Source organism: Pimephales promelas, chromosome 1 (genome assembly GCF_988280905.1).
Source record: "Pimephales promelas chromosome 1, fPimPro1.hap1.1, whole genome shotgun sequence".
Lineage (NCBI taxonomy): Eukaryota > Metazoa > Chordata > Actinopteri > Cypriniformes > Leuciscidae > Pimephales > Pimephales promelas.
In genome coordinates this window covers 49,919,269-49,934,684 of record NC_142769.1, presented here as the reverse complement: position 1 = coordinate 49,934,684, position 15,416 = coordinate 49,919,269, and the positions used below count along the sequence as shown (strand labels likewise).

The following is a 15,416-nucleotide window of genomic DNA, read 5'->3' as shown; positions in this document are numbered from 1 at the left end:
GATATTTTTGAATTTTGAATTTGTCATCTTTCCCAAGTTACCTGGGGCTTTGTAAGGCACTCGTCTCTGTCAGCAGCTTTGAAAAAATATATGTTGAGAAAAGAAATGCTATAAAAGTGATTTAAATGAGTTCGAGAATTATTAGCTTGTACACCAGTTGTACCAATTAGAGATGACTTCTGTTCATGTGTCTAACTTTCATGGCATATTAAATTTTACACAGATGAAAATGATGCTGTGAGGAATGGGAAATATAGTTTAGTAGTTGAATATACTGTATATAAACATAGTTTATAGTCTTTACAATAACATGTACTGCAAAGTCGTAGATCACACTATTTATTTTTCTATCCGCGTAGTTCAATTGAGAAACCTGAGAAACCTGATGTGGATAAGATAATGAGCCGCAAAAATAATTCCTCATGTCTGTTTTGCCATCCAAAAATGTTCACACGCAGAACGAAAAGAAAAAAATCAAAGCATGTCAACATAAAAGCCACGTACATGTATAGTTAACATCAGATGTCAGGTTTAGAAAAATATTACTATTCAAGAAATTTACAGATTTTGTCCGACAAAGCAGTCAGGAGAGATGCACGGTAAAAAATTTATCATTTTCATTGAAATTAAGGTGATAATTAAAAATATTCAAAAAGAAAATTGTGGTTCAGTGATGTTGTATAGAAAATATTGAGAACATTTCACTAATAAAACCAAGAGATACATTTTCCCAATTTTTTTTTAAAAGGGATACTCCACTTTTTTTTTTTTTTGGAAATCCCCCAGAGATAAACAAATAAGTTTTACCGTTTTCGAATGCATTCAGCCGATTTTCTGATATTTAGAAGAATGTCAGTAACCAGACAGTTTCTGGTCCCATTGACTTCCATAGTAGGATATCACTAAAAAATGTAAATTCATTGAATCATAGACAAAATAATTAAAGGGGTCATGAAGTGGCTTTTTAAATTTTAGTCAACTTTTGACGTTCGTTTGGTTTTTACACTCAAAAACATCAAAGTGAATAAGTTTCTACCCTAGTTTTGAACCTAGCTGAAAACAAACTTGAAGACTTGGAAGATTTTACACGATTTATTTAGGTAGACTACTCCATGAAAGAAATCAAGCCTTACTACTCAAAATTATTATGTGTAATATTGTTATTGTCATCTTTTTAATTATATAGCACTAGCAGTAACATTCTTTTTTACTGTGTAGTAGATAAACATGGGCGGGTGTGAACTTGAAAAACGGAATGTATTGACGTCTTTCTTAGGTTAAAGCAACATTCCTTCTAGTTCATTAATAGTATTAAATAAACATGAATGAAAAGAAGGAAGGATTGATCAGATCATGAGCAGCTTTAACTGATGCTCCACGGCGATCTGTCGCGACACATTAAAGAGCCACAAAACGGTATTTATTGCTTACATTTCTTTAAAAAAATGACCAAATTTGAACGGTGAGACTTTGTTTAATGTTTAATATCAAAAGTATCTGAAAAGTAAGCTGGTCTGTTGTGTCTGTCAGCGTGTTGTAGTCTAATCTCTGCTCCGTGATGTATTTTTCACTGCATGAGAACATGGTAGCCATCATTTCAAAAGTGAAGGGGACAAAATGTCAAGTGTAATACGAGTTTTTTCTTCTGCAGACTCGTTGACATGGTTTTTGCTTTATTGGCTTAAAGGGTTTAAATTAAGTCATTAAATACTCACCCCCATGCTGTACCAACCAGTGTTGGGTAAGTTACTCTAAAAAAGTAATGAATTACTAGTTACTAATTACCTCTTCAACAGTGTACTGTACTAATTACTCTCTCTAAAAAGTATTTAATTACTAGTTACTTTCAAAATCCCATATCAATCTCAACCAGCTGAATAATACAAGGATAGACATGAATCTGTTTTAATCCTTTCAAATAAATACTTTAAAATTGCATGAATTATCCTTAAACTGACCAAGAAGGTTACATTATAAAAACATACATTTTAACATCAGACAATATATTTTGATGTTAAACCCATGTCTCATCTCATGACATTTGACACTTTTTTTTTCATACGTATTTCATACGAATTTGTACGACCTCATAAAACGCATACGAATCGCTGTGAGATCGGATTGATTTACCTCAATTACATCAGAAGTAACTAATTAAATTACAGATAAATGAAGAGTACTCCCTTACTTTACATTTTCAAGGGAAAAGTAATTAAATTACAGTAACCTTTTCTTCCTTGTAGGCCTGAGACGAGGGTTCAAGAGATTTCCACGACGCACGCGCGAGAATTGCGTCCTCATTCTACGACTTCTTGTTCAGTTCTCGCGCATGCGTCGTGGAAATCTCTTGAACTCTCGTCTCAGGCCCAGAAGGAAGAAAAGGGGTTACGGGGTTGGTAGAGTAATTAATGACTTAATTTTTAAAGCAATAAAACAAAAAGAAAGTTGTCCAGTACTTTATATTGCACATGCAGGGTTTTTCCTGGCTTATGTTGAGGCGGAGGTGGTAAAATCCTGATCATGTATTTTAATAAGATAATAAAATGTGTATTTTTCGTAGACCAATACGGTATTTTGTACATTTCAAAGATGAATTCATTAACCTGGTGCACTTTGAGTCCCTGAATCCAAATTAAATTTTTGAGCAATCATTTTAAAAAATGGTATTTATGCTACAAGGTTTCTCTTGGTGTAGTTGGTTGAAGAAGTCGTAATTCAAAAATAATAAGATTAGTTCTACAGTGTATGTCAGTCCTTTTAACCACCATCTGTCCCAGACATCTATAAGGTTGTCTGGCCGCTCCTCACGCCGCTGTTGGATTGGTCACACAAGCTTGGCTATATCACCGTAACTCGACACGTTCTCCAGAGACCGGCTTTCCACAGCTCCTCAATAGATCCACTCAGCACTGTAGGATCACAGCTTGACTCTTGGTGATTTCCCCCAAAAGCCACATTTTGATTTCAACAAAAAAAGCACAGATCGGATTCTAATCTGCTTGCCTTCACCTCGCCTCTGGCTGTGTGTGACTTGAATGACGGGGAATGATTGTGAAATCTGTTGAGGTATTACTGGCCTTACTGTACAGCTAAAAGGAGTGTTTGTTACTTTCAAGGAAGATGATGATTTTAATATACACTCCATGGCTGAAATTGTGAGGACACCCGAACACCGTGGTCATGGTCTGTGCTTAATTTCGAAACCATGGATGTTTGCTTCTTGAACAGCTTTTTGATTGTCAGCGAGGAACAGGCACTGATTATTTTGGGTGGCGGATTTGTTCTCCTTTTCATTTGCTGATATTAACCGGTTTATGTAGATTACATCAGCTGTCACTCACCCTGCAAGAATGATATCATTTTGTAGGTAAACCCGGAAGTTAATCCCAAGTCACTTGACAAAAAAAAAAACTTTTTTTTCCATTGGCTTTTTGATTATTGAAAAAAAAAAAGCTAAAAAATAAGAGTATATTATTCTTTTAGAATCTAAAAATCTTGAGCTTGTGTTAACCACTGAACTTTTTTCAGGCATTTAACTAATAACTTATTTAAAAATGCATGACGATGTAACCAAAAGTGCTAAAATGCCAATTCGTTACTGGGTTTTGGCTTAAAAATTAGGGCTGTCAAACGATTAATCACGATTAATCGCATCCAAAATAAAAGTTTGTGTTTACATAATATATGTGGGTGCACTGTGTATAATTATTTTATATATATATATATATATATATATATATATATATGTATATAAATACACACACATGCATATATATTTTAAAAAAAAAGATATATATATATATACAGTATATATATATATATATATAAGCATGTGTGTGTATTTATATATATATATATATATATATATATATAAAATAATTATACACAGTGCACCCACATATATTATGTAAACACAAACTTTTATTTTGGATGCGATTAATCACAAATCTTTTTTTTTTTAAATTTATCTGTGGACACTCCAATATTCAAGTTTCAGGATTGTTGAATTTTTAAGACTTTACACTTTTTTTAAGCAATGAATTTGTATGACTTTTTCAGTCATTCATGATTGCTGGATTAGGACTTTTCAGACAATTTCTACATTTTATAATTAGGCATCCTTATATTTCCAGGTTTTCGGAAAAGATGTGAACCCTGATCCTTCTAAGAAAAAAGGAGGGTGAATAAAAATGATAAATAAATACCTTTAATAGATTTTTAATAGTTTTACCCTATTTTAAAAGTAATCTTCAGGCCCCTTGACAGTTTGCTGAGGCACCCTGGGGCGAGTGGCAAAAGACTAGTCTTACAAGTTAGTCATTAGGGTTGGGTATCAAGAATCGAGTATCGATTGGAACCCGGACTAACTTTTCGTTTTTCCCGGAATTGTTCAAAAGTTAAAATTTCGATTCCTATTTTCGATATTCACAGTCCGCCAACCGGAAGAAGAAACTGCTGAACAACACCCACCAAGAAGCGTCTACCGGAAGTGTTGGCATAACCGCGCGAGTCGAACATGAATAGCTTACGTCGGCGGTCCAAAGTGTGGCTTCACTTTTCTAAAAATAACGAAATCTCGGCAAAATGCAAAATTTGTGACAAAAGGAGTATTTCCTTCAGAAAGACCGTTGGTTAGCAAGGTTGGCTAAGCTTTTTTGACCCTGCCTCTTAAAAGAATCGGAATCGAGAATCTTTAGGAACCGGAATCGAAACAAGGAATCGGAATCGGAATCAGAATCGTTCAAATTCAAACGACACCCAACCCTATTAGTCATCCAATTTTTTTTTTCTTCTAAACTGTTCATAACTTTTCAAAGTTAGTTACATAAAAACATACATTGGTCTAATTTGATACCGAACAGCAAGACTGATTACCCCTAACTAACTCCTAGTTGGTCAGACTAGTTCTTAAGACACTGTCTTAACATAATGGCTATGTTTATGCAACTGGCCCCTGGTTAATAACCACTTCTCTAGAAATTGATATTGACATTAGCCATGGGCAAAAACCCATATTTGTTGACTGTGGTATACAATTCAGCACACACACACATGGGCTTGGCTATAATGATATCAAGTAAAACAAGAATACATTTGAATTGGGTTTTTGTTGTTTGATGAGTGATGCATCTGAATTCTCCTTTGATGTCATCAGGAATGTGAATTTTTGTTGTACGTAGTCTGATGCGGATGCACAGCACATGTTTTTTTAAAGTTCATGACCAAATCTGAAACTAGAATTGGGCTTTTATGATGTGACGTCTTTTCTCTCAGGCTGGTGTTGAGGTGGATGATTGCGTGGGCGATTATGTCTTCCTCTGCTTCTAATTTTCTCGTCCTTCTTAAGAGTAAAAAACACACTGACTCAAGCGAACTTTCCATGAACATGATGTCTCTGAGGGCGTCTCATATTCTGCTATAACTTTCTGGATTATTTAAGAGAGGCATCTAACAGCATGTCTCTCCTCGATATGGCGTAGTTTGAGGGATCGTTGGTGGTGGTTGAGGAGATTCACACTTCTATGTCCCACTTCTCTGGGGTTCTTCGTTTAACAGTCACACTCGGGAACTTCGGGTCAAAATTGACCCAAAGGGCGGGATTCATATTTAAAAAAGAAAATCTTTTTTTTTTTTTTACTTGTTTTTTATAAAAGTTTTTTCTTTTCATTTTTGGTGTTTTGAGAAAATTTCAAAAATAAAAAAAAATTATAATTAGTATTAATGCAATAATTATGACCAAATTTTCCCCCATTGAATCTAATAGAAAAAAATTTTTACATTTTTTTTAAAGCTGTATTTCATTTTAGAGTCAAGCCTAGGCCTCATAAAAGCAATTTTTGAAATTAGATGGATGCCATCTCGTGGACAAACTGAGCTTTTTAAAAATGCAAAACACATGTATAGTCTGAATTTTTTTGGTGTGTTTGTGTGTTTGTGTTGATGTGTCTGTTTTGCACTCTTGATGTTTTATAGATTCACCCCTTCACTGTTGTGTGCTTTTTTCAAGATCGTGGCTGACTTGTAGATTGTACGGACAAAAAAAACTCAGTATTTTTCACATTTTTGCCAATTTCCCATTCATTTCCTATGCGGGTCATTTTTGACCCGAAGGTCCTGAGTGTGACTTTTTTTTTTTTTTTTACGACCACTTAGACTTTTCAAATCCTGTCCCCAATTTTTTTGGGTGTTCATATACCAAGTACCATTAAAGTCACCAAGTTTCGGACCATTCCGATGAAGCTATTTTTTTTATTTAAACGCTTCGGGTCATTATTGACCCGAAGAGCCCCAGAGGGTTCAAGGTTTGAAGCAAATCCCTAACTTCAAGTATGGCGACTAATAGTGAGGCTTGAGCAAACCACAGTAAAATGACTTGCTGCACCTCTTTTCTGATGAGCTGATGTGCTAAAACATGACACTGAATGGACCTCTAAGGCGTAGGTGATGGTTTATATTACCATTGGAAAGTGAAGCCCAGACGGCCAGTCGCTGTTGAACTTTGACCTGCGGTATTTGTTTGCATCTGCATTTTAACCCTGATGTTGGTTTCAGTAAAACTCATATCGCCACTTGTGCTTATTAATAGTGCAAAAATAGGGTGTGTGGTATGCAAATTTAAAAAAGCGTCCACCACTCAATGCACCCCACTTCATCCAAACACTGATTTTTGTGTGTGTGAGTGTGTAGCAACCATTTCATTGTCAATTGAATGGCTGTAAATTCTGCAAACAGTCCAAACTGCAATACAATCATAAAACTAGAAGCAGGTGGTAGCAGTTTTTTCATTATAATATTCAATGTTTGTGTTGCTAATCTTGGAGTTGCTTTTCTAGTGCGAAATGTTTAAAATGGAAGTCATGCCATTTAAAGTCGTTTGGCATCAGAAGCGAAATCCAATTTTTTAATGCTATTGCTAATTAAACTCCAGTAGTATCAGGGCTTGATCAGTGGAAATAAAGGCAGGTTGTGTAGACGTGCCATTCGATATGGTGAGAGAGAAAGGGAAAGCGAGATGAGATAACTGTAATTAGAAGCCGAAGGAAGAGGTGGCCCTGACTCGTATGGAAGATATCCAAGACTTTGTTAGCACTAGACAGGCAACAATGTTAGATTGCGTGACACCTGTCCAGTCGATGCTCTAGGTTTGCTCACTTTCTTTGTCTCTGTACATGTGTTTTCATGAGCAAAAACCATTACAAGAAGCTACTCTGCAAACTTGAAAGAGAACCAAACCATTTTTTTGCACTATCAACCAATTTCCATGCTGAGTTTTTTGCTGAAGAGTGTTCTGGATGTGTGTTAAATGCAAGAGTAATGTGATTTCCCATTCTTCTCTTTTGCAGTGAAAGAACCTGGAGATGTCTCAGAAGAAGTTCTTCCTACTGTTGATTGCTCTCAGTACTGTCAGCTTGCTTCTGCACCATGGGGGTCACTTGTAAGAGTTTCTTCCATTTGTCCTTATCATGTTCCCTGTGATGCATTGCCATGATTTCTTTGACCAAAACGGAAAATTAAGTTTAAATAATACAAATCAGGTAATTGGTTAATTTAACTCAGAGTAGCATGTTCTCAGTGGATACATTAAACCAGTTTTAGTAATGTTCTTCAGCTGAGAATTTAAATTTGACATATTGCCAAATTATTGTTTTGTCTCAATGAAGTATGGACACACATGACATGTTTACTTCTTGTTGTTTATCCATGTTTTGCGCAAGTATCATCGAATAAGTGCTAATTAAAAGTGACTTTTTTTGGTTGGTGAAATTTAAGACTATCACCACATTTGTTTTTGGTCTTTTGGTCTATTCATTTGCTTCCTGCTTTACCTTGCTGGTTAAGCTGCTTGGCCAACTGGTCTCCCAACTTGATCAGTTGACAAATGCCCAAAATACCTTTTGTGCCATGGGGGAGGGGTAAACATCATTTTTGCGAGATTGACCCCAAACATAACTCGTGTTACTATCCTTGATAAAATAAATCGTTTTTCTTTCCAAATGTTATAGATTGCAAAAATCTATACTTAGAAATATTATAAAACAATTAAAACACCAGATATATTTATACTTTTCCAATTTTAGGTAAGTCAGTAAGATTTTATGTTGATTTGCAAATTTGTCCATAGTCGTGCAATCTGGATGTATAAGGGGTTAGGTGGGGTGGTGGGTGGATGTCAACTTAAAGGGTTAGTTCACCCAAAAATGAAAATTCGGTCAGTATTTACTCACCCTCATGTTGTTCCAACCCCGTAAGACCTTCGTTCATCTTCGCAAAACACAAATTAAGATATTTAAGATATTAAGATCGCTCCTGCATACTAGTCCATAGGCTTCTTGAGGGAATGACTCTTCCTGGCATCGAAAAGTCATTAAAGACATCGTTAAAATAGTCCAAGTGACTACAGGGGCTCAATCTTAACTTTATCAAACGACGAGAACACTTTTGTGCGCAAAAAAACAACAAAAATAACGACTTTATTTCAACTATTCGTTTATTTCTCCCTCTGCGCGAGTCAGGTTACTAGTTTAATAGCGTAAGCTTCTGTTATTGTACGTCACACGCATCACACACATGACCAGCGTCGGCCAATAGTGAGCCTACGTGTGACGTAGCTTTACGCAATCACACTACGTTAACTGACTACAGGCCCATGGAGAAGGAAGTGAATAGTTGAAATAAAGTCGTTATTTTTGTTTGTTTTGCGCACAAAAAGTGTTCTCGTCGCTTGATGAAGTTAAGATTGAGCCCCTGTAGTCACTTGGACTATTTTAACGATGTCTTTGATGACTTTTAGATGCCAGCAAGCGTCATTCCCTCGAGAAGCCTATGGACCAGTATGCAGGAGTGATCTTAATATCTTAAATATCTTAATTCGTGTTGTGAAGATGAACGAAGGTCTTACGGGGTTGAAACAACATGAGGGTGAGTAAATACTGACCGAATTTTCGTTTTTGGGTGAACTAACCCTTTAAAAGGTTACTTAAGTTGTCAAAAAAGACAAACAAACTGAGACAAAACTTTGTAAAAAATAAAAATCATTAACAGATGAAATTGACCCCAGTGGGTAAAAAGTGTTATCCAGATCTGAGGGTAACAGGAGGGTTAAAGGTGGCTTAAAAACCCCACTGCTAAAACGTTCAGATAAAACTAGTAGGGGTTTGTTTGTTTTTTTTGTATTACCTTATCAGTTATATATCAGTTATAACCTTATAAGTTCTTCTTATCTTATCTTCCACATTGATTTGCAAAGCTGATTGCATTGCTTTTCCATTTCTTATTGCAGGACGTTGGAGGCATTCTGGTTGGGATGTACATCCTCCATAATGCCCTCCACCCAGCGCAGCATTGCACCTGCTAAACACACCAGTATAGCCTTCTTGAAGACTCATAAAACCGCCAGCACCACTGTGCAGAACATCCTCTTTCGCTTTGCAGAACGCAACAACCTCACTGTGGGGCTGCCCATCACCACCTGTGACCACCAGTTCTGCTACCCTCGGCCGTTCAGCTCCCACTTTGTTCACCCGCACACCACGCCACCGGACATAATCACCAACCACTTACGGTTCAGCCGGGCTGAGCTACGACGCCTCATGCCCAACAACACCGTGTACATCACTATATTGCGGGAACCGGGAGCGATGTTCGAGTCTCTTTTTACCTACTTCAATCAGCACTGTCATAGCTTTAAGCGTGTCCCGAATGGCTCTTTAGAGACTTTTCTGAAGCACCCTTGGAGATACTATCGTCCAGAAGAGAATGATTCGATGTATGCGAGAAATACACTGACTTTCGACCTCGGTGGTGACAAGGACCGGCCGTATTCGGAAGCGGTGGGGTATGCGAAACGATTCGCCGCGGAGTTGGAGCGGGTGTTCTCGTTGGTTATGATCTCGGAATACTTTGACGAATCATTGGTGCTGCTGCGCCGCTTGTTGTCTTGGGATCTCGAGGATGTTTTGTACATAAGTCTCAACATGCGCACACCTGACTCCAAGAACAGCCTTTCCAGCGAAACTACGGACAAGATCAGAGCCTGGAACACAATAGATTCGGTACTGTACGATTACTTCAACGCTTCGCTGTGGCGGCAGCTGAGAGCATTGGGACTCGCGTGTGTCGAGCGAGAAGTCCTGCTGTTGCGACAGTCTCGTGACCGACTTGTCCGTAGCTGCTTCGGGGGAAATTTGCCGCCTCTTCGCTCTGCTGCACAGATCCGAAACAAGGAATTACGGCCTTGGCAGCCAAGCAGCAAAGTGGCAATCGTTGGGTACGATTTACCAGTTAACGTAACACAAAAAGGCCCCATCCCTCGGCAAGACAAGTGTCTAAAGATGATAATGCCAGAAGTGCAGTACACGCGGCTGTTGCTACGCTCAGAGTCTCTACAATATCGGAAGCGATATCCGTCACGGAGCTCCCAGCTGACTACACGATCTGTGGGACAAGTTCGGGCGCACAGAGAGTCCCCAGCTCCGAGTTTGGTCCCACGACCATCGGATACGATGACTCGGAGCCCCAAAGAAGCGCTACGCCATTCCCAAAGACCTGTGTAAAAGGATAGTCCTATAATTCCCCACTCCTTGTTCTGGACTGCAGCTAAATATCCATGAGTTGTTGGAATTACTTGAAAGCTTTTTTATTAGATGTGAGCACAACCAAACGCACGCTCACAACTCTTGTTCTATAAGTTAGGATTACCATTGTGTTCAGAAAATTTAATTGTAAAAAGTTGAAGGAAAATATATATTGAAGTCTAAAAGCCTGACATCTGGAATGTCTCAATCTCTCAAGGACTATCTCCCCATATATACCATCGTCCCTCATTGTTTGTATATAAGCAATCCGCTTCAGATAGCTACTTAAAGCTTATCTTTTATGGTCATAGCTGCTCTAGATTGTTGATCAGCTGTATATTAGGTTAACCTGGTAGATCATCTTGGTCAAAGTTGGTTAGACCACCTTGATAGACTCCCAGCAACAAACCAGCTTGGCATGACCTTGAAGTTACGACAGGGTTTAAGAAGATATCTTTGCTCTATTGGATATTTGAGTTGAGTATTGTTAGGCTTCCTTTTAGTGACAGCGCTTCGTTTAAGTCTGAACATTCACTCACTCATCAGCATAATGACAGCTGCACCTGAGCCACAAATTGCCATAACCTACTCTTCAGTGATGGTCAAAAAACCTTGCATCATGTGTCGATGATGATCTTATAGGATATTTAAATATTCTTTACTGTTCTACTCTTTTTGAGCAGTGCTTGGGTTACACTGCCCATTTTTATGAGGCCACTACTGAACAAGCCAGAGAGCTTCAGCCTTGAGTAAAAGCTGGGAATGGCGACAAGACAATTCGTCTACATAGACAGTGGCCGAAAAATCGCTATATGTTCTCAGCATTTTTAGTTCGATCCTTGTGTGTTTTTCGGGATAATAATTGTTTATACTGCAGTGCACTTGAAAATGCGTAACTTGGATGTAATCAAATCAGAGTAGGAAATCGAGCTCCAAATTGTCAGTTTAAGGCCAACAGGCAAGTAAACTCGATTTTAACAGATTGCCTGTGTTCACGTACTGGCGTAGAGTACGCTAACTTTTCCTTTTTGGATCTTCGCTGTAAAGGTACTCGGTGGTGACCGACTGAATGGTGGCCACCTTCATAAAGAGTCGTGCCGGTGGAATGTAAAAACAGTCCTTCGACTGTCTTTGTACTTAAGACAACACTGCATCACTTTCATTCAGTGTTTCTCAACTGGTTTGGTTTCGCAGAAGAGGAGTGACTTTGAAATAAATTTGCTCCAAGTTACCATAGAGTCTGACCGGACGCATTAAATCAGACCAGTTGGGAACCACTGGTTTAGGACTGGTTTATCAATCCTGTACCTATAGGCACCCCAACTCTACATGTTTTTGAACTCTTCCTTATCAAGTTCACCTAAATCAACTCGTCAGCTAATTAGTGGACACTCCTTAGACCTGAAATGGATGGGTCAGATAACGGAGATGTTCAAAATGTTGCGGCGCCTCCAGGAACAGGGTTGGGAAATATTGGTTTAGGCAACCAAATAGAAACTGAATACCTCTGAAAGAACAGCCTCTTACAGAAGGTTGTTTCTAATATTGGTTTATTTGCCATTAACTTTTGAATTAAGCTAAATTTCATTGTGGGTCAAGTCATAATTTTCATCATTCATTTGGTAAAATCTCACCATCTTATTTTATTTACTGTACTTTTTAGAAAATTGTATTTGGAGCAATATAGCAATGGCGTGTATGCCATAATGTTAATAAGTATACTAGAAATGGAGGTATAAAGATCAAAACATGATGAGTCTTGAAACAATCGTCCGCCCATAAACCAGCTTCTGTTTTTAGGAGTCCCGGTTGATATTTGACGAAATACCGTTGGTGTCTCTTGCATAAAGTCTGGATCTATGAATCCCAAAAGCCAACTTTCTCATTTCTTCATGTTTCAAAATTAGAAAATACCTCAGAAGGTAAATTTTTTAGTGGAAGTGTCTCAGTCCTTAATTACTGTCAAGACATTTGCGATGTAGAAAGTGCTCTTTGTATATAATGTACTTTCTGTTGTACATGAACAATTGTGAGTTGTGAAACTCAAAACTCGTTCGTCTTTCTTGTTTGGGTTGGGAAACCTCTTGGTAGATGACGCTGGAGACAATTCAGTGGACATTTGTCATCTCTGACATATTGTAAGACAAATTTGAAGTAAAGCATTTATTTATACCACAATTTCCTGTATACAAAGAACCTGCTGTGGAATTGCAATCGGAAAGAACTTTTCATGAAGACATTATGAGAGATTTTCATGCGTTTTTTTTGTGCTGGTTGGTGATAAAATCATTCTTTCATACTTTATTTATTTTATTTAACTGCTACAGTGACTTTTTATGGGCTTTAAATAAGATGACAATCAGAGGTTTGCTTCTAAAGCTGTGTGACGAAAGATGTGAAAACATTGACCATTAAAACTGAAACTGGGAAACAACATCCTTCAGGCTCGTGTGGTTCATTCCAATCATCTAAATTTCTATATTTCTGTATGTATATCAGATGGCTAACTAGAATACATTTTCCAATTCATCAAGTGGAACAAGTCTAAAATACCATGTTTTTGAGTGATGATGAGTACATTTTCATAAATGAGTATCCCAAATGAATGTCAACTTTTTTTGACCAAATATTTTTACAGAACATGGTAAAGGTTTAGGCGCTTTGCTATGTGAACACGCATAATAATCATGAACATGATTCGGAAAAAATAAAAACGCAATGGAAGCAAAATTAACACCAATGGGAAACGCATTTCATCTAGTGGACGCGTTTGGTACTGCGTTTTTGAGCTCAAATATGGAACACAACTTGTTTAGATTTATGGCTTTGATTTTCTTGCAGTTTTAGAGTAAATGTGTGTTTTGGAAAATATATATTTCATATGAACATTGAAAATAGTATTTTTGTGCACTTTGCGTACAATAAATGTTAAAAGTTCAATACGTAATTTTTTTTTTTCTTGACAGTTTTTGTTGGACATTTACAGGTCTATGCTCAAAAAGTGTATTTAATGGATTATAACTACTGCTTAAATATAATTCAGTAGCATAAAATCCCCTAAAAATACAAAATATGAAATAAAATACATTTTAAACTAACTAAATAGTCCTAAACTAAAATATATATATAGACATCAAACTAAAATATAGTCCATTCATTTAATTGAAATAAAAAAATCTGGTCATTTTTGACCATTCAGGCAAGCAAGACCTCACTAGAGGGTTAAGTTAATAGCCTATTTCATTATCTATTTTTATTTTTATATATGTGGCCCTGGACCACATAACCAGTCACATGGGTCAATTTTACATTGAGATTTATACATATTGAGGTGGGGTTAGTTAGGAGTTAAGATAGGACATCTGTGAAAAAAAAAATCGAATCCTTGGGAAAATCGCCTTTTATGTTTGCGATTGTGCAGCATTCACTCACAAAACTAAATGTTTTATATATTTACGTTAGGAAACTTATGAAATATCTTCATGGAATATGATCTTTACTTAATATCCAAATGATTTTTGGCATAAAAGAACAATCGATAATTTTTGAACCAAATCCTGTATTGTTGGCTATTGCCACAAATAGCCTACACCCGTGCGACTCGTGACTGGTTTTGTGGTCCAGGGTCACATGTGTTTTTCTGTTTTATTTTTTATTTGTTTTTTTATGCATTGTCAAAATTCTGCATTAACTTCATGATGTCCCTTTGCAGTGTTTTAAAAACCTCTGATTAGACATGACTCTGTAGGAGCTGCCGAAGAATGAAAGGGAGCTGATGCTGCAACATTGGGAAGCGCGTGGAAGGAGTGTGTGTGAGCCGGATGGATCGGAGAAACAACATGAATATGAAATGCAAGTATGTATGGAGTTCATTCTTCATCTGTTAATGAAAGTGACTGTTAAATAATGTCAAATTTGGGCTGTACCGAATAGCACACAAAATGTTCCCCGCACAACAAAGCCGACTGCATGTATCCCACAATGCAATGTACTCGGCTTGACCTTTCATTAGAATTGATTTTTACAATTGACTAAATAAGTTTAATTATTAAAAAATAAGTCCAATTCTTATTTTAATCATCTTTGAGATTTTACAGGGGGTATTTAAAATGTATTAATTTATGCATGCATGATATATAAACGTATACAAAACTTGGTAAATCTCATATTTAGAAAAGGAAATACTTCTAGCAAACAGAAAGACACAGAATAAAGGTTGACTTGACGCAGTAAGGAACCTTTCAGAACTTATTAGGAACCGAATAGTAACAGAGTAATCAACATACACTATTAAAAATAAGGGGGTTTTGAAGTGATGCAAAGAAAAAACATTTTTTTTCTTATACTTTTATTTTACTTTTATCTTTCCGATCTCCCTTCAGAAAATGTAAAAATCTTCATCCCTTCAGCTTCTAGTCTCATGGTAACATGTTCTCTGTGGATGCGAGTAACTTGCACACTGTGTTGAAATGAAGCAGAGTCATGTGTGTGTGTGTGTGTGTGTCCTTTCTCTAACCAAACATATCACTACATACAGCAGAGAAATAAAATGGATGACGACAACAGGGTTTTTCTGCAGAACAGGGGCCATATATTCAGCATGAAACACTGCTCAAACTACGAAAAGTAGATTTCAGCTTTAACCATGTTAATATTAGCGTGGGCAGTTTTCAAATCTTTCAGTTGATTGAATTACATTAAATTATTGATGACAAAAAATCTGATGGATAGAGGTAGAAAGATGGATGGATGGATGGATGGATAGATAGAAGGATGGATAGATAGATGGACAGATGGTATACAGATGGATGGATGGATTGATAGATGGATGGATAGTGGATG

At 37.0% G+C, this 15,416-nt stretch overlaps 1 protein-coding gene across 3 annotated transcripts in view; it reads left to right on the top strand.

Moving 5' to 3' along the window:
• Positions 1–13,010, top strand: part of gal3st3 (galactose-3-O-sulfotransferase 3) — a 48,537-nt gene extending 35,527 nt beyond the window's left edge. For all 3 annotated transcript variants that reach the window (XM_089131259.1, XM_039659845.2, XM_039659846.2), the window contains exons 2-3: positions 7,344–7,435; positions 9,281–13,010. In XM_089131259.1, coding sequence (XP_088987385.1) covers positions 7,359–7,435; positions 9,281–10,553 — 1,350 coding nt within the window. In that variant the 5' untranslated portion in view covers positions 7,344–7,358 and the 3' untranslated portion in view covers positions 10,554–13,010. The remainder of the gene's footprint in view (positions 1–7,343; positions 7,436–9,280) is intronic.
• Positions 13,011–15,416: the final 2,406 nt, after the last annotated feature.